The following is a 24,612-nucleotide window of genomic DNA, read 5'->3' as shown; positions in this document are numbered from 1 at the left end:
GAGAGGTGTAGGGGAGAAGGTGCGGAGGCCAATCAAAAGGTTGCTTCTAATGATTCGGAGAAAATATGATCATCTCCTGCAGCTGTCAGATGAACAGGGACAACAGCGAAGCCACGGACAATTCAACAATCTATAATTGGCCGTTATGAAATGCTAAGAAACAAAAGAGTGACAGACGGAGAAACAAACAGCTGCACACACACACACACACACACACACCCACACACACACACAGAGAGGGGGTGATGTTATGTAATTGTTCCCACACTTCTGTCACTCAGACGTTGAAGACGGAGCCATCAGAAGGGAGGACAGTCAGGTCGGAATAAAAGAGATGCTATTTGGAGAGAGGAGAAAAAGGTTTCATATGTGCTGCTGGGTATGATTACAGAGAGGCAGAGGGTAACAGCATGTCTGTAGTGTGTGGAAATATATATGTGATTTATGTGTGTGTGTGTGTTCATATCTGCAAAAGCTATACAGAAATAAAAGATAAAAAATCCAATTCTCCCTGTGTGGGTGTGTGTGTGTGTGTGTGTGTGAGCAAATGTACATTCGATCATATGTGAGCATTGCATGGAAGGTGTTACACAAGTATTCCTGTGTGTGTGTGTGTGTGTGTGTGTGTGTGTGTGTGTGTGTGTGGGTGGACGGTTGCGTGGGTGTGAGATGGATAATTTCCAGTTTGAGTGAAAAACACATTCAGTTTGGAGGGGGCCACGCTACCTACAGTGCCCCCCCACCCCCCTTCAGCTGCCTCCTACGCTCTCGTATGCTGCAGTAATACAACACACACACACACACTAACACACATTAACACACACACACTGAAAGGCTGGGTGATGGAGAGTGGTGTGAGAGAGAGCAAGGTGAGAGGCACAGAGACGCATGAAAGTGAATGAAGAACGGAGAGAAGTCGGAGCTTTCTGCACAGCGACTGAAGTTTGTTGAGTGTGTGTGTCATTAAATATGGATGATTCAAGGAGATTATGTGTGTGTGTGAGTGGGTGTGTTTGGAATGACATACACACACACACACACACGCACCCACATTTACAGAGGGGGATTCCTGACAGTTTCTCAATCAACTTCATGCCTCGGCACTTTAACATCATTATGCATAGATAATTTGATCTTTTTTGATGATTGATACACACACACACACACATCCACACATCCACACACACATCCACACACACACACACACAGTTTCTCAATCATCAATGCCTGGGCAACTTTTAACATTTGGAAACTTTGTATTTATTCTTGAATATAAATTATGGTCTTTGATTGTGTGAAGGTGACTGATGATTCTTTCATGTTTTAATGATTGCACACACACACACACACACACACACACACACACAGACAGACACAGGCAGACACAGACACAGACACACACACACACACACACACACACACACACACACACACACACACACACACACACACACAGACACAGACACAGACACACACAGACACACACACAGAAGAGTTCTCGTGTCTTCCTGACAGTTTGTAATTCAATTCACTTGAAGCTTCAATTATGAATATTTAATTAATTTGAACACACCTGCAGACAGTTTAAGAATAATTTGGATGTTATTTTTTAATAAGTTGGGACTCCATGTCTGTCAGTCGTGATAACACTGTACTCATCCAAGTAATTACTGTGATTGGAAACAAACCGTTCCCTTGCATTTATCTTTACAGGTCTTGACCTGACCTGAACTTGTTCAACATGCAAAAAGCAGTGAGTAGACCTGCTTGCTGCTGTGTGGTTACTGCAGAGGAGGCAATATATAGCCAGAGGAAATAAATCTTTGATGACAATAAATAAAATCTAAGTGATACATGCAGATTGGAGAGGAGAGGAGAGGAGAGGAGAGGAGAGGAGAGGAGAGGAGAGGAGGGGTTTTCTGTGGCTTCTGTTCACTTGAGCTTCCACCTGTTCAGACCATCTTTTAACAAAGAGCACTGGTATCTTCATTCATTATTAAACATAAGACATGGCACTGCGATTTAATAGTGACTTCAAATTTAATTTTGAGGTTTTCAGGGGTGTTGCAGCAGGTATCAATTACTTAAGACCTCTCTTATGTTCAGACACCACAGCAGGTCAAAGTTGAAACCCAAAATCCAATGCACAGTGTTTGTTTTTTCTTGACGAATAAGTTTGATTAACTCATGTGTTTGTCTAACCAGGTGTTAGTGTCTGTCTGTCCACAGGTTGCTATGGGTGAAGTGTTATGGGGGACAGGACCTTCTCTATCGCTGCACTAAAGCTGTAGAACTCCTCCCTCCTACTATTGAGACTTTCAAGAATCACCTAAAAAACATACTTCTACTCCCTCGCTTTAAACTGTGACAAATAACAAATACTAATGAATTAATCACCTCAAGTCTCTATACAGTAGGTTTGTGCTGTTGACACCATGTGCTCTATGCTCTCTATATGACCATGTACTTTTATTATCAATGTTGTTGTAGTCATTTTTATCATTATTCTGATTTCTCTTCATTGTGTTCCTCTGTATAAAGCATGTTTAACCTGTGCATACTGTTCAGGGTCAATTTAGACCCATTTTTACATTGAGAGCTGTAAAAAGTATACAGTACATTTTTAAAATTGTGTGTGTGCAGCTGACACACATTTCTATATATGCAAATGTACAAGTGTGACCTGTGTTTATTAAAAAATAAATAAATAAATCATCATCATCTTCATATTCTATAAAATGATGTACTTGAATATAAAATAGTGATTGTCAACGTCTTTTTTTCCCAGAAGATCAAACATGTATTAATGACTGGTGGTGAATTTATGAATGTGAATTTGTATAGGGACTAAATATAACTCAGAATATGAACAGTATGTAAGGATTAAAGTGCTACATAAATAAAGTTGATGTTGAAGTCATCTCATGTTTCTTGTCTCATTAGACTTTTTAGCGATGCTGCCAAATTCCTAGATTTCACCAATTAACATGGAGAGTACAATATTGTCATAACCAATAGAATCCATGGCTGAAACCTATGGAAATGAGATCTGTGTTGTAATAAAAGTAGAATTTCCCTTTAAGGCAATTAAATTCATTTGTTATCATCATGCTGATAATACTTCTGTGAGGCGTTGGGAGCTGGTGTGTCTGTGTTGCTTCATTATGTAATCAGCACAGAAGGACATAACACACTATGCAACAGCTCATTTGAAACACGGTGGCTCAAATTACACACAGCTTCTTTCCTTTCTCTCCTACACTCTGTCCATACACCCACACCCACACACCCACACACACACACACACACACTCAGAGGGGACAGGAGAGTGACGATGGGATGAAGAGGTCATAAGGATCCGGTAGATAATAAGGAGAGACAGAGGAGAAGAAAGCAGGAGGGATGGGGCTGACGGAGGAATAATGAAGAGACGGAGAGACTGAGGGTCAACTGAGGTGCTGATGCAGAAAGCGAAGGACCCCTAGTAGTGAGACGGAGAGGAACGGGCACAGAAAATGATGAACAGATGGAGGATGAAATCAGATTTTTTCTCATTACTCCCAATTTGTGAATGATGCATCCGAACTATTACCTCCACCTAATGATTTGCCAACATCCATAACAATAAACGGTTCCAAACAATTAAATGAAAAGTGCTTCTGTGTGGTTTCAACTGAGCTCAAAGGAAGCCCGGCAGCTGGTTCAGTGTTGTGCGGTTTGCTATAAATTATTAATGGGAGTGAAGGCAATTAAAAGTCATGTAAGGCTGAGCTGCGGAGCCAGGCACCTCCATCCAAGTCTGTCACTGTCTTTTCGTGGTGTGTGATGAACATCATTGCCCCGAAGGCATTAAGTGGGGTTTTAGATTGTCTTAGTGTTGTTCTTCGATACGTTTCTATCGCTTTTATGTCACTTGTATTTAATTTTACGGCATAATTTCATGGCCTGTCACAATAATTATCGACTTATCGTACATTAACTTAATTATCAACATCATCATGTCTATATATGGATTTATCATATGATACATGGACATCTTTTTTTTATACCTCAATATTACCACACTTCACATTAACAGCTAAGAGGCTATTCAAGTAACATTGGCTAAGTGAGTAGTGTCCTCCATTCCTCACTGTGATGTACTGAGTGGAGACTGCAGAAGCAAGTGGCGCCGCTTATATGGAAGTGTAGCACCCACTCTCCAATCCCACCCCCTAGCCCCCCTTGCATTATTATGCCATTATATTATCATTATGTCAGTGGTCATCCTTTCCTAAGTGCATGCTTGCTGACTACTTGAGTGAACTCAGAGTGTAAGAAGTCCCAGGCATTCTGAACATTTAGTATTAACTGGTACCTTTCCCAATTAATAGAAATGAAATCATTAATAAATAGATCTATGTTCATTTTCTTATGTTGTCTAATTTTAATTCATTTTAGTGGTGAATTGGGTTTGATTTTAATCTTCCATACACAGTAGATGACTGAGTGGTCACTAAAGCAGTCTTAAAGCTTCAAGTCTATTTTTATTTTGACTTTAATGCTATTCATTGATTTTGTGTTGGTATTTGAGCGCTGGCCCTCGGTCTCAACTTGTCTAGTGTCAACTCTGATGAAGCACAGAAGCTGCTGACATTCTACTTCCACCGTGTGGTCAGTGTAGATCAGACTTGCTGCAGTGTAACATGTGATAAGTGTGTGCTAGTGGGGGTTGGTGTGGTCCACTGTACGTACTCGTGGTGTCCCCAGCCCAGCTCCGGGAGGTAGGGCAGCTTCTTGATCCTGATGATGGAGTCGTAGAGTGAGGGCTGGAGGGACTGGGCCACAGCGTTGGCCAGGATCACCGCTATCATCACCGGCAGGATGTGAGAGATCTGTCCCGTCAGCTCGAACACGATGACTGCGGTGGAAACCGTGTGGGTGACCGCTCCTGACAGGGCAGCAGCACCTTTAAAGTAAAAGAACAAAGAGCTAAGAGGAGGTTTGTGGGGAGTTTCAAGGGCACCATCCATCAAAAGAAAAAACAGTTCAATATTACCATGAGGTCAAAGAGCTATAAACTATATATTTTACTACCACGCAGCATATAATAGAAAGGATTGATCAATACCAAGGGATCTGGTTTCTGAAGTTTTTCACTTTTAAAGCTCACTTCTCACCTGAGCTGCCAGAACCTGAATTGCTCAGGAGTGGAGGATAGTGCCAAAAGTCAGTTGAAACACATTACGTCATCAAGAATAAAAGATGCATGGTGACACTTTTATTTGTCAGATCACTGATAGATAACCTAAAGCAAATTAAATTATAAAAACATTATAGAAACATGCTTTAAAAGTTAGAAAAATGACTATTCTGATCATTGGTTGTATGTACATCAATATTATTCCCACCAGGACAGTTTAGAAATTGTGGCTCTGTTTTCCTAAAATACCAACATACTCTATCAATATTTGTGAAAGTCAGTTCAATACTAGAAATTGCTTGGTTGGACTGATATAGACAGAATATTGTATACACAGCATTATTGATTCAGTCCTCAAAAACCCACCCTTCAGCTTCTTTGGAAATCGATTTACTCGAAGGTTCCGAGTCGTCATCCGTTTTTATCAATTTCCTTTACCAGACCCAGCACTCTCTCTCCTTTCTATACTCTCTACCCCGACAAACCAAATTCACATTCCTCTCCACACAGTCTCCTCTCACACGCCCACGAGGCGAAAATCGACTTATTTGGCTAATTCAATCTGAAAGGAACTTCAATATTTCCAAATCTTCTCTTCCCCCCCCCCCCCCTCTCCCGCCCCAATAAAGTGTTGTGAAAACAGCAATATAAAAGCTGTGAGAGAGGGAGGGAGAGGGAGAGAGAGAGAGAGAGAGAGAGAGAGAGAGAGAGTGAAGGCTCAACAGGGAAAATGGATGGGTCCAATTCAAAGAATGAGATGAACACAGGAGGGGGGAAAAAAACAGTAGAGAATGAAAGCCAAGAGAGAGGAACAGACGGTGTAGGAGGCGTGTGAGAGAGTGTAGAAAGGCACGTTTCATTGTTTTTCCTTGTAACTTAATTGAGCCTGTGCATGTTTGTCTATCCTCCTCAAATAAATGCTGCTGCTCCCTCCGTCGTCCTAACGTTTAGTCCCTAAAGCGAGCGAGCTGTGCCGTGAGATGAAAGAGGCTCATCAGAGCGTCAGGCCTATAAAGGGCTGAGTCACCAGCTCTAGAGCACCGCAACAACATCAGCAGCCCAGAAAAACAGCCGCCGATGCTGTCGCCAAAACCTGCATCGGTGACATAACCGGCGACACGGCTGTCAACAAGTACAGCGTAGCGGAGGGAATCGCAACAGCGCATCTCATTAGACACGGACTTCAGTAGAGAGGGGAATGGCGTGGTTCTGAAGGGACAGCTGGTGTTGGAAAGAGCTGGAATATATTAAGGATTGTTCTGTTTTAGGACAAGAACATCATGCTATGCTAAGTCTTTTCTTATTGGTAAACATGAGAAAGGACAATACCATGGCACTTTTGATAGTTTGGATGATCCACAAGTTTCAGTGATGAAGATAAACCAAGTGCAGTATCGATGACAAAAAAGCAGCTAATACAGTTTTAAATGTTTTAACTGCATTAAAACATTAAAAGTGTTAAGTTCATGTTTTTATTAGGGGTGTACTAATATATTGGCTAAATGTCTCTATTGGCTGATATTCCCCTTGTTGACTGTAAGTAAGATCAAATGAGTCAAGGCCAGTGTCTGATGTTGTGGTTATTTGCGGTCAGACTCAGACAGCAGTAGCTGCAGTAGCTATGGAAGTACAGAACATTCTTCTTATTAAGTAGGTCATTGTATAGCAGGCTAAAAGGATTTTGAAGCAGTTGTTTTTCAGAAAGGAAAAACAAAAGAATTTCTTGTGAAAGTTATTAAAGATCATTTCATGAATTTGTGCTCATTCAAAGATAGCGTAATGATCAGCTGTATTACTTTAAAATGATTCACTTATTTATTTATTCTAACAATGATTTATTTGTTTCCCTGTGGAATTACAACAAAACATAATCATAACATCAAAAAAAAAAACGGTTATAAACGCACAATTTCACAATTGGAGCATCCCTAGTTTTTATGTTTAAAAAAGGGGGGGGGGGGGTAATATTAGCAACCACTTTAAAAATCAATTATAAGTCTGACTACAACCTGACATTTAACATTTTAGCAGCACAATTCATATACCTTATAACAATATAGATATATAGATATTTAGATAGACAGATAAATAGATAAATAGATTTTTGGCATGTTGATATTGTATATTTATTTGCAATGATGTCAATGTTGATAATATTCTGTACTGCTTTGACAATATAGCTTTCTGATCTGTCATGTTAGTAAAACTTATTTGAATCTGAAGAGAATTGAATTAAATTAAATTAAGTTAAATTGAGAGAGATATTAAACAACGTGCTTACTGGATCTCTTTTTCTTTATTCTTACACATAAAAAGTCCCTAACAGCATGAATGTAATTAAGGTTATTTGATGAATCTAAGTTGGATAATTAACTACATGAATAACTGATGAATTAAATAAGAAAAGAGAATCATTTTATTTGCCTTCAATCAATTTGAGTTGATTATAAAGTCTCACTGCTCACATTCCCTTTTGTTTTAATCTCAGTATCTAGCATTGAATGGCTCATTATCTTCTTACCATTTGGGTAATGTTGCTAGAGCAAAAATGGAGAAAATGGGCTTTTTTTTTCTTATCGGTAATTTCATAATGAGAGGGACGTGTGTTCTACGCCTGAGTGGTTCCAGCTTCCACAAAACAAGAGTTTGCCGTCAGGACTGAAAATCTGTAGTGTAGTTAGCATAATTAAGCCAATGTAAAACGAAACTTGAAATTTCCTGCAGCGGCTTCAGAGTAAATCCTCTGCAGTGATTCAGGGGGCAAAACTTCTTTATCTGTTGCTCCGTTGCTGAATAAATCAAAAGCATTGTACTGATAACTTTCACTGTTTTACATAAAAATCCAACAGGGCTCAGACTCTGCCGGGGGCTTTAAAAGCAAGGTGCTTTTAATATAAAACAGCTGCAAGAAGGGCTGACTTAGCTGCAGAGATTAGCTCTCTTTGTTTGATACTAATTTGTCCAAAACTACATTTAAAGAGTTGTGTGATCTGTTTCACTGAGGTAAGAACTGGAAGAGAAGACGGATCCTTCTCATTATCTCATCAGAGACAAGTAAAGAAAAGCAAACCAGCACATAATGAATGAAGAGATGGAGTTAATAATTCAACCAATACAGCAAGGGCAAAATAAGATATATAACTTTTGTATTTTATTGTATTGATAGTTTGGAGGAAAAATAAATAATACAAGATTTTTATTTACTGTCCTTCTAAATTATTCAGCTCATTCTATTATTTATTCATGTAAGTATATCCTGTTGTTCAGTCTTCATACATAACAGAGAAGTTCTGTGACACTTGATTTATTCTGAGAAGCTGCAGCAAACAGCAAACTACTTTAGCACAATCACTTCCTACCAGATGCTCTGAATTACACAACAAGTTGCATTTTCTTCTTCCAAACTCCTGAAATAGGATATTAGCATCTGACAGCAGCACTACGAGCTGTGGAAGCCAGCTGGTGTCTGAGTTATTTTGTAGGCAATTCTTTATTTGTTGATTTATTTTCTTATTAAGTCTAGCACGGCCATTGAATGTATTTATGGAAGTATTTGAGGCTGTTAATATCCTGCGTCTCCTTTAATCTGGCACCATTTACACCATTGGCATGAAAAGTTAAATATTGATTTGTAAAGACTGATTTGTAAACCTGACAAAATAGTGTAAGTGAGACCAAAAGAGAGAGCACATTTGAGAGAGAAAAGTGAGGGAATCACAGTAGCATGAATGTGTCTTTAACTCACCCACGACAGCGTAGCCTCCTGGCACTATGGGGTAGATGGTGCCATCTGTGTTAATGCCATCTGGGAACCAGGCTGCCATGCTCTCTCCAACCAGACGACCAAACGCTGCCCCTACAGTACAAACACACACGCACGCATGCACAAAGAAACAGGCTCACCATCGATTTTCAGCTTTATTTCAGCTGGGAACAGTAATTACTGACACCATTCTACTGTATTTCTGTTCTACAGAGGCAACTGTGTTTCCTATTTCTTGTGATAGGTTATAGAGACCTAGTAGTCCAAGTGCCACAAGTGGTACGTACAGTAACATAAACACTGAAGACAAGTAGACACATTACTGTCTGAATAATAAATAAAAACAAACAATAATAGTATAAAACAGATGTATAAAAAACAGAATGAGATCAGTTATATTATACATAGTGAAGTGTATGGATAATACTGCAAATGATCAGGATATTATTGCACATCTACAGGATAGGGTTCTACTTATTAGCCTGATATTCAACAGTTACTCTCACCTCAACTCTAATTTGACATTTGGAGACAGTAACTATATCTTTGAGGAAAAACACTGAAGAGTGGTGGTATAATAAAGTTTCAGTACACTTTTGAGTTGAATTAAAGGTGTAGTGTGTAGGGTTTAGTGGCATCTAGTGGTGAGGTTGCAGACTGCAACCAAATGAATACCCCTCTGCTTAAACTCACTTTAAAAGCATGTAGGAGAACCTATGGTGGTCGTCAAACTCGCACAAAAGAAAAGAAAAAGAAAACGCAAAAGGCCCTGTCTAGAGTCAGTGTTTGGTTTGTCCATTCTAGGCTACTGTAGAAAAACATGGTTGTGCAACATGGAGGCCTCTGTGGAAGAGGACCCACTCCCTATGCAGATATAAAGGGATCATTCTAAAGTAATGAAAACACAATTGTTATTTTCAGGTGATTATAAACTAATTAAAACATACTTATGAATATTATATTCCATTTCTGTCCAAGTATGTTCTGCTAGATGCCACTAAATTTTACGCACTGCATCTTTAAGGGGATGGCTCAACATTTTGAAACATTTACTAATCCACTTTCTTGCCAAGAGTTAGACTCATGTCTGCCTGTTAAGTATGAAGCTACAGCTAGAAGATGGTTAGCTTAACTTAGCATTAAGACTGTAAACAGCTAATTTAGCTTGGTCTGAAGCTAAATTAGCTTTTTTTTTGTTTTTTCTACATATTAAACAAATGGCATTGAACGTGTTAATTATTAAGCTTTGTCTGTGCTGAAAGGTGGACAGCTCTTTACACTTTTTATGCTAAGCTAAGCTAACAAGAATGCAAATAAGTGTATTTCCTAAAATGTTTAAATAGTATTTTATGTTTAGAGAGGTTCATAACGTTTTCTTGTTTCCTGTAAAATTGTTAATGTGAAACCTGCATACATGTTTCAGATTAACATATTTCTACCAAATCTCTCTCACACATGCATCTAGTCACACACACACACACACACACACACACACACACACACTTACCAATCACAAATACTGGCATGAAGGCTCCGCAGGGGACTGGGATGGTGGTGGCCAGGGCAGACATCCAGAACTAAGAAAGAAAGAAGAGGGAGAGATAAAGAAAAGACATAAATAGAAAGAAGAGGGTGGCATTTCAATTAGCTTCTGGGTGCCGTCCTGTGTGGCCCTCAATGATAGCCAAGTTGAATCCAGAGAGGGCAGCCGTGCGGAGCGTATTGCTGAGGTAAGATTGAGCTATCACTTTCGCTCTTCATTTGACAAAAGACCCTGAAATGAACCTCCGGGTAATGAAAGGGCGCCACCGATTGGCCGACAAAAGAAAGAAAAAAGGGAAATGTCACCGGTGACAAGGTGTGAGTATTGTCTTCAGGTGTGCGTTCATCAACACATAAAGTGCTATACGGCTGGTGTGTTTATTTTTGGAAAGAAAAAGCTGAGCTGATACTGGAGACAGAAATTAGACGTCTCATTAGTTTTTAAGTGAAGCTCTACACAATAAGAGTGCTATTGAAGTCTACAGTAAATATATCATCAATCATTATGATTAACTGCTACTTTTTCTTCATTTCAACTCAAAATCACACTTTTTTCTTTTCCTCTTTTTCCACCAAACTTAATTTAAGGCCAATATTAAGATACACATACACACTTCCACATGCAGCATGGTCATTTCTTCAGCAGGGAAAAAGAAAGTTGAGACTTAGCGACTCTCAGTGTTTGCATAAATTAAGAGAAGGAGAGTATTGTGCAAGCCATTACACAAACCTCATCGCAGTAATAATCTCACGGTTTCAAATAGACTTTTTAATTACACTCATTACGCTGTCTCTCCATCCCTCCATGCCTCCCATCCTCTCCCTCTCCTTTCCGCTCCCTCCGCTCTGTCTATAGTTAGCTGTAATTAAGGCCGGCTGCCATGGTGAAGTAATGGATCTCCTTCTGTAACCTTACGCCGCCGCCGTCGCCACCACCGTTTTCACAACCTGCACTGTGAAGCCGACACACACACACACACACAGGCATATGTGCGTAGGTGTTCACACATGCCCACGCACACACACACACACACACACACTGCGACACAGACTTGGCGACGAGACTCGGAGACGAGCACAGGCGGGCAAGCAGGGAGTTATAGATGTGAACACACAAAATAGGCCTCGTGGGGGAAAAAAAAGACAGTCACAGGAATCATTCTTCACACTTGTCTTGGATTGTCTTTCCTGCTCTCCTCTTTTTCTTTTTTTTCTCCTTCACTTCCTCTCAGCTCCAGCCTTTAAAACCTTAATCATTTCTAGAAAGGTTTAAAGGATCTGGGAACTCATAACGTAGGCTTAACTTTATTACAGAGGCCACGAACCTTGAAGAGTATACTACATGAGTGTGTGTCTCGGTGCAGCTGTGGGACACATCATCACACAGAGCTGATAACAACACAATCTAATCCAGCTGTAAATTTACAGTTAGCTGTGAAACTGGCTGTTACCTGAACTGAAGACTCTACAGCAACAGTGGATCATAACAGTGTGTAACAATGGCTGTAAAATATATATAAAAATCACTTTTGAAATTAGTTTTTTATGAGGTTGTAGAACATTATGTGACACCTGCTGAATTATATTATTGCTTGTAAAAAATATTGTGAAGTGTTTTGTTTGTCTCATTTAGAAAATAGGGTCATTCTGTAGTCTCCTGTAGTCATTACTGCTTAAATTAAATAGAAAAGATCATGAGGCAGAAAATATAGAAAATTAGATACAAAGTAAAACTGTGAGCAAAGTAGGTTTTTAATGTATTATATTACTTTAATCAAATTACAGACTGAGAGTATGTCTACACAGCTGCAGCTAAATAATGAAAAACAACCTATCTTTAACTCTAGAGCACCTCTATGGCAATGTGTAGTGATGGTGTTAACAGGTCATTAATTAGAGCTAAAAAACAATATGTGTTTTTTTACAGGTGCAAACACAACAACTCATGAGTCATATACTCTGTCTACATTAATGGACATGTTCACTATTATTCTTCAGTGGAAGTGATGGAGGACAAAATACAAGCTTCTATTGAGCTTCAGCAGTGTGAGTTAGTCTTATCAAGTGGATATCTGACACATTTACAGTCTTCTTAGCATCAAATTCCCTCTTTGTGTTTCCCTGTTAAGGTGTGGGGGAAGTATAGTAACAAAACGAGGGATTTTGGCTCTAAAAAGACTAACATTTTAACATAGAAGACTTGATTTAACTCATTTGGACGGCTAAAGCTTCATGGCACAGAGGCCAACAGGAAACAGAGAGAGAGAAAGGGGAATGACCTGCAGCAAAGGTCCCTTACTGGAATCGAACCAGGGACCACTGTGATTACGCAGCATGCGCCTTAACCGTTTGGCTACCAAAGCGCTCCTCAGATCAACTTTTAAAATTGATTTTTGCACAGAAGGAGGGCTGTGGATTTTGTCCTCCATCACTTCCATTGTAAGTGCATTATGAAGGGATCTTCTCATGGTCAGTATGAACAGGAGGAATGATTACAGCAAGAAAAACATGCTTCAATGTTCATTTGGGCTCCTGACGACAGACTTAAAAAACTGTGAACCTGTCCTTTAAGCCAGTGTTTGCAAAATCCAGCTTTTTGAAAGATGTTTACTGTTTATAGGAAAAACTGATCAAATCAACCTGCTCAGATATGGAACAGTGAAGAAGATGATAACTTCCTGTCACTTCCAAACCTCTCTGTGATCACTCATTTTTTTCAATGTCAGTATAACCGCCAAACTGCTATACATTACCCCATACTTGTCTGACTTTGTCTGATGACATCGTGATCATAAACCAGTGATTTGACTCACGTCCCAGCGCAGGAGTCACTGTTCGAATCGAATCACTCTTTTTTTCCCCTCCACCAACATCATCATCTGACAACAGTAATTGAAAACGTGAATGAGATCAAATAAATTCTATGCTTGGGCTGTAGGTGATAGTGGAGAGCAGGAGGAGACATGGCAGATGTTTATCGAGCTGAGACTTAGCTGTGTCTCTCCTTACCAGATAGTGACTGTGATGCATCATTTTGTCATCTGTTTCATGTTTCTATTGTTAAGGTGTCTGAGTGTGGATCTACATATTAACAAAAACTACCTTAAAGATTTTTAAGATATCAACAGCTTTTTTTCAGATTTAAAATGAGATGCTATTTTCATCCAATACACTGTCGAGTAGATGAGAGACGAGGACGCTTGAAGACACATTCCCAGCTGCTCTACTGAGTGCAGATGACAGTGTGATCTAAACCAGCTGCTTGTTTACTCGTTATAAGAGTGCAACACTAATATTTGCACACAGGTGAATATGACAGCTTCTTCCCCCCCGACCTCTTAGAACAGCTGGCTTTAACCATGGCAACCGCTCTGATGCGCTCACTGTCTGCAAAGTTACAGTCGTCAAAGGGTCCTCCTCCAGGTGGCTCGGGGGGGGGGGGGGGGGGGGGGGGGTTGCCAAGGTGACGGACTAATGGTCATTAAAGAAACAGTCCCTTCTGATTGGAGATGTATTTCTGCATCACGCTGCTTCTAGGAAATAATAGTGATGTTTTTGGGTTTTGGTGATACTGTGCCCCACAAGCTGATGTATCTACTGTGTAGAAATCACACGGATTACATTTTGGAGATGTCTCTGTTGAATGTTAATGCAATGCCTCTGGAGCCTTGTAAAGTCTCCTTGTTTGCCTCTGAGGTGACGCCACACTGATTTCATGCCATTACTTAAACAACTGAATGCACTTTCTCAGTTTATAGCGCCGTCTTTATCAACTGAAAACATTTCTGCCTGGAGTGTGCCCCTTTATGTGATAGAAGAGAATTAAAATGTGCCGTTTCATTCACTTGTATGAATTATACAACCTTTAATGGAAAGTGTGTCAAGGTAACATTCATTCTGCTCCCTCTAGTCTCTTGATAAGACAGTCTAGTTCTCAATATGGTTAACGTCACATTAGGTCTGCTCACGTATCTCAGTGGGCAGCAACCTACAGAGAAAACTGACCATTTGGCTAAAACCTAACAGACAAGACATCAATCTTAGTTCATCTAATCCTTCTCAACCAACAGAATCAGCATGATATGATGCCTAACTCAATAGGTGGGCATTTTCATAATTCCCTTTTCCTGCTGGAACACCTCCTGCTGGACTTTACAAGGTTACCCGTAAAAGGATAAAAGCCAGTGGATACATTCCGTGCCTGATCCCTTGAGCACTTTTCAGACTGACATGCTTGATGGCACGATAATATAATCGAGAGTTGATTGTTTTTGATGAGAAGCATTAGCATTTCCGAACATATTCCTCCGGACCCTTTATTTGCTCAATGACTATCTATATCCTCCTTGCCATTTCGGTATCCCATTCTTTGCAGCAGCAATGACTCACTTTCCCCCTCTGAGGAATCATTAATTTTTCATCTAATCTAATCTAATGTAATCTACTAAGTGTACGTCTCAGAGGTAGTGCACGGCCATCAAAATTTATAAGGGTTTCTGACCTCGAACTGAAGGGAGACTTCTTAACCATCAGAGGGAGCGGAAGCCTGAAGGCAAGAACGCCAAGTCGAGCCTTTATTGGTCTGTATGTTTAAAACTCGCAACTGCTTAAAAATAAATGAACAAAGGGAACAAGAAAGCCTCCAACATGAATTAAAATCCACTCGAATAAGACTTAATGAACCGCATGAATTTTAATTGGTGGCCTTAATGAGACTTATAAGTTATAGAGCTGCTTTAGGGCCCAACTATTTTAGAACACAAAATAATTAAATTCAATCAATATGTGTAACTCGGATTTCATCAGTAGACATTAGCAGGTTTGTACCAAGATACTACCATCTGCTTTTAATCATTCTAACTGGATTTTAGCGTCACTTGAGCTAAAGGTCGCCAAAAAGGTCTCAGACATTCAACGATTCTCTGACACCTGCCAGGTTTTACAGATTACATACGAGGCTCGTAACAATGCCATTAAACAGCAGCGATGATGTGGTTTAGTGATCATAGCGTGGGAGTAATTTGCTTTATGTGAGAACTTAATGAGCAACGAAGCTGAATGTAACGATTAGGTCAGAGCCTCACATGCAGAGATAAAGTAAACAACAAATCTTTTTGATGGCTGTTAATGTTTTGCATCATTGCCTTTAGAAAATGCCTAACAGCAGATATGAAGCTCATATAGGAATTGAGTAGAAGGAACACATTGTCTTTACTAATTATACTGCCATCTTATTAACTGTACATAACACTTCCTCAACTATAACTTTTAAGGAAAATACGCTATCATGATATTCTATTGAGGATACCTTACTAGTCTCACTGCAGGTATGACTCATTGTTGGAATTATAAAGCTGTTACTAACCAAAAATAGTTGTAATGTACAGGTTTGAGGTGGTTTAATAGACAGTTAGCACAGATACAGTAGTTATGTAAAGTATTAAGGTCAATGACTTTCATTTCTTTCTTGACAATCAAGTCTGGACCCCAGTTTTTACTTCAAACTATTTGATATTAAGACTTAAATGTGCTCAATTGTAGATTTTCTCCTACAGCTGGTCAACTGGTCAGAGTTTGGTTGTTTGGTAAGAGTGAAAGTCTATGCAAAGGTAGAGTTTTGTCCCATTCCCATACCTCAGTCAATTCAATTATGCAGTTTTTCATCAGCACATGGCCGAAGACTGTGCCCACCGGGATTAATAAAGCTGCTACTAACCAAAATTAAACTGATATGACAGATTTGTAAGATGTAGTGAAGTTGTTGTGCAGGTTTGAGGTCATTCAATGGACAATTAGCACATGTACAGTAATCGTGTAGAGGAAGACAGTTATGGACTTTACTTTCTTTCTCATCAATTAAATCTGGAACCCAGTTATTACTAAAAGTACTTGATATTATAACTCAAATCTGCACAATCAACAAGAAAAATGCTGCAATGTTTGATTGGCTGTTTAGTGAGCATCAAAGTTTATGTACAATGTCTCATATCTCAGGGTTAGGGTTAGGTCAGTTCAATTATGCAGTTCTTCATCAGCACATGGTCAGAGACTGTCCTCACCAGATAAACCACAGCAACTGTAACATTGTTTCTTTTAACAATGATGGCAATTAAGCACTAACATTGTTTCTTTTAACAATGATGGCAATTAAGCACTCTAAAGCCTTCTGTTATTTTCCTGTCGACTGTGCAACTTTTGTCCTCTCAGGTCAAAATGTACCTGGGCCTGGTCAGACTGTTTATAAAGCATAAGGTATAAAATATCACATAATTCTGCATTGGACCTTTGTAGCCAACTTAATTCCAACTTATTACCACAGGTTTTACACATATTTTTGGAAATTATAGTTAATAGGCCTCATTTAAATGAAATCATGACTCATTTAAGGCCTGTTGTCCTTGAGTCAATTTTGGTCCAATGACAACAGGAGGTTTAACTATGACTTGACTACAGAGTTCACATCAGAAAATACACATTTGAGTATTATATTAGTGTTTTTAGACGAGTCATTGGGGTTGTTTTGACCTAATTTGTTGTTAAGAGAACTTGTTGAATGGTAGATAGGACGCACAGACTCCATGGTGATTACTGTTGTAGGTGTCTGACAGGTAAAACTGCTTCCCTGACGTTTACATCATCCTCTCATTAAACAACATCAAATCATTAATTCATTGGTAATGTGCAGGGCAATGCAAACATTTCCTTTGCTACTGCTTAGATGTTAAGAATGTACTACTTTTGACTCTGAGAATTAGAAACTGATGAACACCGCCGGGAAATGTACAACGTATCCTTGGCATCATGTTATTTTTGTATAATTTGTACAGATGAATACATTTATGTCATCGCAATTTCTGTGGAGCCGTGCACTTGAAGTTACTGAAGGAATAGACGAAGCCACAGAGCAGATGCAGGTTTAGTTCAGATGAATGTTGCCCTTGTGTAAAATAATTCAGATAAGCAATCGATGTGCTGCAGTTAGATTGAAAGCATATTTATCATATAATTGATCAATACCACACTGATTACCTATGGGAAACCCATAACATGAAATGGTTTTGATTTCACTGAAGGATGCATGAACATGTTTTATCATCTGTTTAATTTTAATCTTTTCAGTCCTTGCTCTTAGTGGAGAATTTTGCACCAGGAACTGCTAGATAGTTTGATAAGCTTGCCCCACATTAGCTACTGTTGTAACATGACATAAGTGCAGGTTACAGCGATAACAGTGGTAGATTACTACAATAAGATATTAGATTACTACAGAGAATTCTTAGTTGGTCCATTTCTTAACAGGTCCTTGATTTCAGACATGTGTATTTCTAGCTGGCAACCATCATTTCTTTGCCAGCTGTAACTGCCACAAGCACATTTTATTCAATACTTGATTAGAACTTTTGTCTCTGGTTGACTTTTTGATGTTTCCAGCTCACTCATTATATTTGTATTGTTATATTACATTACATTGTTATATTGTGCTGAAAGAGACTAATCCTGCATTATGTGGAAGGCATGAAAAAAAGAAACAACATTGTTTTTATTGCAATGTAGATTGTACTTAGTCCTAGTTTTATGCTATAAAAGTTGGGAAAAGTTAGATCAGACTCATATTTCAATACAACATAACACTGTTTGGCTGTTAAAGCTTACCCACTGGGACAAGCAAAACAGAGGTTTAGCTACAGTAAATAGTTTTTATGTTTTATTTTTATTACTACGGTGGCTGGTATGACACCCATGTTGTTTGGGTGTGTTTATGGAGTGTAAATCAATAAAAAGCTAACACAGTGGAAAAATACTCAACAATGGAAGAACAGACACTGTTCTCAGTATAAGCTAGTTAGCCAGACATGCTAATGTTTGCAGCTAACATTAGTGCAGATAAACACTGTTTACTCCTGTTTATTCCTTACACTTCTGCTTTGGTCTTTTTAGTTTTGGAAAACTTCAAAATAAAAGACAACACCCTCCGAACTCTTCACATATAGGCCTATGTTTTTTATATATAAATTACTCTTATGAGTGAGTTGCTGTGGTTGTTAAGCTATGACTGGACAACAATTCTTCAGAGGGGGGGTGTAGTGAACGGTCAAAAAAGTCCTCTACTGTATGAGTGATTGCCATACAAATATATGAGCGTTGGACCTCTAAAACTCATCGGTCAAAGCTTATGCGGTACAGCTTAACACCTGTACTTTCTGCCTCTATAGGGTCTCAATTTCATCTTGATTTATTGTTGAGTTAATTTAACATATTAGTTTTAGAAAAAAAAGCTAAAAACTCTGGAGACTGAGGTGCACACACGCAAGGATAAAGAGAACTTAAAGAGAGAAACATAAGTGAAGGTAAGTGATGGAGATGGAGAAGTGAAGGATACTCAGGGCAACGGTATCAGTTGTGACGCACTATCCAGGACATTTGTACTCTATTTAATTTGTCAGTCATCTGGGAGCCCTGTGTGCTTCTGTGTGTGTGTGTCACATTCAGAGGACAGTCTATCGCCTAGGGGCCTCTAGGGACCCCCAGGGGCCCTTCTTCTATTCCCACTCCAATTACAGTCCTGCCAGCTCTCTGTCACTCTGATACACACACACACACACACACACACACACACGCACAACAGAGGACTCACTTGAGCTGGAGGGCAAACACACACACACACACACACACACACACACACACACACACACACACACACACACACACACACACACACACACACACACACACACACACACACACACACACACACACACACACACACACACACACACACACACACACAGATGTACACCTATATTAATAAACATACACCTCACTCAGAGCTATTGATATGCATTATTGCACACCACTAAAAATAGCATTTAACTACAAAGCAAGCCAAATTGGTGCAGATTTGTGTGTGTGTGTGTGTGTGTGTGTGTGTGTGTGTGTGTGTGTGTTTTCAGGTGTGCTACAAATACAAAAAACACTTTCTCAGCAGTATCACAGCTCTCTATCTCAACATGCAATATCTCACTTGTCTTTTCAATTAGGGCACACACTGTTGACTGTTTAGTACAGTACAAAAACACATGTGATGAAAGTATTTATAGCAGCTTCTATTTGCTAACACGAGGACAAGGACACCCTCCCTGTACCTTTTACTTTCGAAAGTTTAACAGCTGGGATAAAGAGCCTTCGTGAAGTTTTAACTTGAAGAAGGAGCCACAAGACAAGATGGCTGCCATGTTGGATAAAAGAACCATTCATTACCAAGCAGGAGAAGGAGAGAGCAATCTCCCCTCACCAGGCTGAATCCAAGAAAACCAAAGACTGTAATTAGACGGAGCCATTACAGCCTCACTTTGAATGCTGTGTGTGTCATATGAGATGCTAGTGTGTGAGTGTGTGTGTGTGCCAGTGAGAGAAGGAGGACATGAGTCTTTACATGGACACAGATGGATGTTGAGAGCAGCTCGATGAGATTTGTGCAGGTGGGTGATTTAAATGAGCGTGTGTGTGTGTGTGTGTGTGTGTGTGTGTGTGTGTTACTGCACATTTCTCACCTCACGTATATAGGAAATGCTGCACCTGTCATTGGTAGCCCTGTACTGTACATGCAAAGAAGGCACTTATACATGGACACGCACACGAGGTTGGACGTCACACTGAGAAGAATACAGTACAGCCATTGTGCTAGAGGACAGAGGGAGGATAAGACTGACACACACACACACACACACACATATGCATACACACACACGCACGGATGGACGGGAGAGTTTCATCAAGAAAAGTTGATTGAGTAGAGCTGGCTTCATAAAGTAATCAAAATTGGTTTTTGTCAGTCACTTTTTGAGATATGGTGATGGACAAAACGCTGACAGAGACGTTCTCTTTTGTACTGTACAGAAACAATGACAAAGAGACAGTGAGTCCGTTTTTTGCCGTTACCGCACTATAGACTGTCACACCATCAGTTCTGTGCTTATATAACTTTGAAACTGGAGACCCTGGTCACTGTTGGGTAATCCTTTCACAGCTTCTTTTTTTTTGTTTTTTGTTTTTTTAACACGTTTGTGCTGAGCAGTTTGCCTTGCAGTAATATAGCTCAACTTATCTGTGGATGCTGTTTTTTCTGAAATGATTTGTTGTTATAGTGTAGTATACCTAACCTAATTAATTTAGCCTATTCAAGAAGTATTTGTTTTCTTCCTAAATTCAGTTTATTTGGTTTGGGTTTAAAGCCCCTATGGGTAGGATTTTAAAAACATCTGACTTTGGTGACTCCTGGTGGTAGAATTAAAAATAATGTTTTTGTTTTTCTTCAAAATGATTCCATTAGAATTAAGTTATTATCACAAAACTTAGTACTAAAAACTTAGTAAACTAAATCTATGCATAGGGAGAACTTATAACTTTTGCTTAGCTGTGGCTAGTGGCCATAAATTTAAATTATGAGAATATGAGGAGTGTTTAAAAGTACAACAAGTAGAGAAGAGTCATAAAGTCAACAAAAAGTGCAGTGTTGTTTTTTAAAAGTTTGTTAACTTCATCATAATTGGCCACCGGTCATAACAGAGCAAAGTAAATGAAGCATGAGTGTGTATATTGCTAATGAATGCAACGTTTTATATATAACATGGAGAATGTGTTGTTCTTTCAAAGGCAACATAGTCTCAGTATAATGTCCACTGATTTCACATTAAATGTTTATCATTTGGGATATTCTTTTACAATTAGGGTTTTATATTGCATGAATGTAGAAATATAATATTATTCCTTTCTTTACCAACTTTTCTACCTTCTTTCTTATGTAACTTTTGTTGACAAAACTACAGTAATAGTTATAGTTTGAAAAATCTGATTTCAAAATACTTTCCCCAACCCTGCCTGCAGCCAACTGGCCATGTACTCGCCTACACACACACACACACACACACACACAGTTATATAAATATATATATATATATATATATATATACACACACACACACATAGCATCATTTTACTCTGCACCCACTCTTGCGGGCCCCTTTTTTGTGTGCTTCACTTACTCACAGCAGAGCCACACACACACACACACACACACACACACACACACACACACACACACACACACACACACACAAATACACGAGTGCAGCGCTGGATGCAGTGAGGGGAGATTTACAACCTCTGTTTTTCTGTATTCGGAAAGGACATTTCATTTCAACTGAACAGAAGTAAAGGTTACATAAAAAAGCCAATCTAATCACAACACAAGCAGTACTCTCCTCCAGCAGCTCTTAAACAGAGACCATTACAGGAAAGCTAGTAGGGCACAAAGTTCACCTGGGCTCCCAAACTTCTGCTCAGACTCTTCTCATCACTGAGATCAAATGGCAAACAGGAGGATGGGTGACAAGACCTTAGTATTGTCCCTTATGAGAGAAAAATGAATGTATAGTAAATGTTCAGCTTGTTTTTTCCACTGAGGCTAAAAGTGCAGTGTTTTGGTTTCAATACTTTATATCATAGCGTTTAGTCTACCTTCCCTTGCTACACTGAAACCATAGAGACTACAATTCATCTGTATAGCTTTGTTTGTCAGCTCTATATTAAAGGTACCCTGTGAAGTTTTTAAGCTAGTAGTGCTATGGAGCAATGTTTTTATAAGTGAGCCCCCATCTAGTTTGTAACACTTGAACACAGTTAAAGGTGAGTTTGTAGGTGGAGTGACTGCTGATGGAGCCAAAAACGCACGATAACGTAGTAATTAGCCAACAACGCTAATGAAGAAGAGGCTGCTAGCTAGCAAACATGAACAACACAATGCATGTTAATTTTTTTTTTAAATCAGCTTTGCAAATGTTCAATCAAAAGTAAATCCATTCAATACATTTGTTAGGCCTATAGGATATGTTTTGGTGAGAAAGTATATTTAAACAGCTTTGCTAACGGAAAACTAATAAAATACCGCCTTACAGTTGTTTCTTTAAAGAGGCTACACATTCTTAAAAATGGATGCTCCACACACATTTTCAACCTAGCAGCACTGATTATCACCATAGCTTCAAGGTGGGCCCTGAGATTAGTGTCACAAATTCACCACCAAATTCCAATCAGCTCAAGTCTGAGTGGACATTTGAAATTCCCCCGAGCGTTCCTGAAATACTGTGTTCACGATACCGGGACGGGCGTGAGGTCACAGTGACTTTACCACTTGATCGCTTAAATCTTATCAGTTCATACTTGAAAAGTGGACATTTGTACCAAACTTGAAGAAATTCCCTCAAGGTGTTCCTGAGACGTTCACAAGAATGGGATTGAGGTATTAATTTGAGTTACTTTCTTCTTTTTGTCCTCATAAACTCATACTATCTACTGACCATTAGAAATTAGGAGAAATTAGATAGACTCCACTCCTTCATTTGAACTTTCTTATTAAGAAAACAGGGCAGATTGGGCCCTAGTCATTTAAAATGGCCTGCGCAGCATAAAGTGTAATACTGAGGCATAAAGATATGCTCTGTCCTTATAATTTTTTACATGAGTCCATCAGCTCTCTTACTCTGTGATATAGCATCGAAATGGACAAAAACTTTAAATAGCCTCCAGGGAACATAACTTTGAAACACAGTGAGTGAGAGATAGGCCATTAAAAAAAATACATGGTCTTTTTTTGTTCTTTACCAGTGACAAGAGAAGATGGGCTCAGTTCCAATATTTTCCCATTAGTCCAGTATTGAATAAAAATGGCAAAAGCCTCCAACTTATAATGCATTTAGGGTCCAATGCACACTGTCCTCATAACCTTCCTTTAACTTGAATGCTACTATAGCCTCTACATTTGCAGCAACACATATGATACATTACATTTCACATACTGTACAAGCACAATTTCTACAATACAAGAGGGAAGTATAAGGAGGATTTATAATATACAAAATGTAGAGGTGAAAATAACGAGACTAGGTCAACACCTCGTATATAGCTGGAGCGTATATGGGTGTGCAAAACTGTGGCCAATATGTTACAGAGTTAGCCAGTGGAAGTGTCCATAATGTGAATTCCTGGATTTCAAATGTTCATGTGTTGGCTGCGGTGGAAATTATACAAGAACATTTTGACAACACCTCTGCCCAGTTGCTGCAGTTACATCAAGCACACCCACACAAAACTGATATAACAGCTACATGAGCCTCATGTTTTACCTGCAAGACTCATGTTTAATGCGGTTTATTTGAGATGTGAATTATGTCCTGGTCCAAAGGCTCCTGCTGGCTGTTGTCAGCGCTGTCAGCTAGAGGAGACAGACGCAGAGACGCTGGTGTGTGTCTGTTGCTGTCACATGACAGACAGCAACTGACATTATTCCCCTGAATATGCGTGATAACATTATCACGCATATTCAGGGGAATAATGTCAGTAAATTTGAGTTTTGAGTTTATCACATGTGAAAGCGACACACCAAACACAGATGTGGGGGGTTATTTCTAAATTGCATGAAGTCCCCAGGTAATACTTGTGCTGTGCTAATAGGGCTATGAGAAGAAGTGCTGTAAAGGACCCCTGATGACGTGATAGAAAACTGTTTGCACTGATTCATTTTGATAGAGCAACAGCCAATGGGGAAACTCCAACACTCAGCCAGTCTAGCCAGATTGTGTAACTTCATCACTCAGTCACGGACAACCACATATAATACAAGCAACTGCAGGACTGGCTGATATGCATTGAATTGTATTTGATGAATTATTGTTTGATTTTATAAGTACATTACATATATTAATCTTATTCAACCATCTTTTTTAACTCTTATATTATATTACTGATATTATTTTGTGCCTTAATTGGACAGTTGGTGGCAGAGAGGCCAACAGGAAACAAGGGAACAGAGAGAAAGGGGTATGAAACTGTAACCACTCGGCTACAAGAGCGCTCCAACTCTGACATTTTTAATTGTGTTAGCTGTAGACTCCTACCTTCATGACGATGAAGAGGACCAGCGTGACGAAGACGTTGACCTGTGGGTGTTTCCATGCCTGGGAATGTCCGATGTAGTCAAACTCCTCAGCGATGCCCTGCTTGGCCCATGTCCGGTTGTCTAGTAATGTCACCAGAGACTCCTTCTGGGTCAGCTACAGGCCACAGGAAG

General features: G+C 39.3%; 1 protein-coding gene across 1 annotated transcript in view; it reads right to left on the bottom strand.

The window, feature by feature from the left end:
• The window catches only part of clcn2c (chloride channel 2c), a 166,182-nt gene that overhangs the window by 38,312 nt on the left and 103,258 nt on the right, over positions 1 to 24,612 (bottom strand). The window contains exons 12-15 of the mRNA XM_053320881.1: positions 24,440 to 24,595; positions 10,453 to 10,522; positions 8,928 to 9,038; positions 4,735 to 4,948 (exon numbers count right to left, since the gene is read on the bottom strand). Coding sequence (XP_053176856.1) covers positions 4,735 to 4,948; positions 8,928 to 9,038; positions 10,453 to 10,522; positions 24,440 to 24,595 — 551 coding nt within the window. The remainder of the gene's footprint in view (positions 1 to 4,734; positions 4,949 to 8,927; positions 9,039 to 10,452; positions 10,523 to 24,439; positions 24,596 to 24,612) is intronic.

This window comes from Scomber japonicus, chromosome 6 (assembly GCF_027409825.1).
Source record: "Scomber japonicus isolate fScoJap1 chromosome 6, fScoJap1.pri, whole genome shotgun sequence".
Classification (NCBI taxonomy): domain Eukaryota; kingdom Metazoa; phylum Chordata; class Actinopteri; order Scombriformes; family Scombridae; genus Scomber; species Scomber japonicus.
The sequence above is the reverse complement of the archived record's forward strand: the minus strand, read 5'-3'. Positions and strand labels throughout refer to the sequence as shown.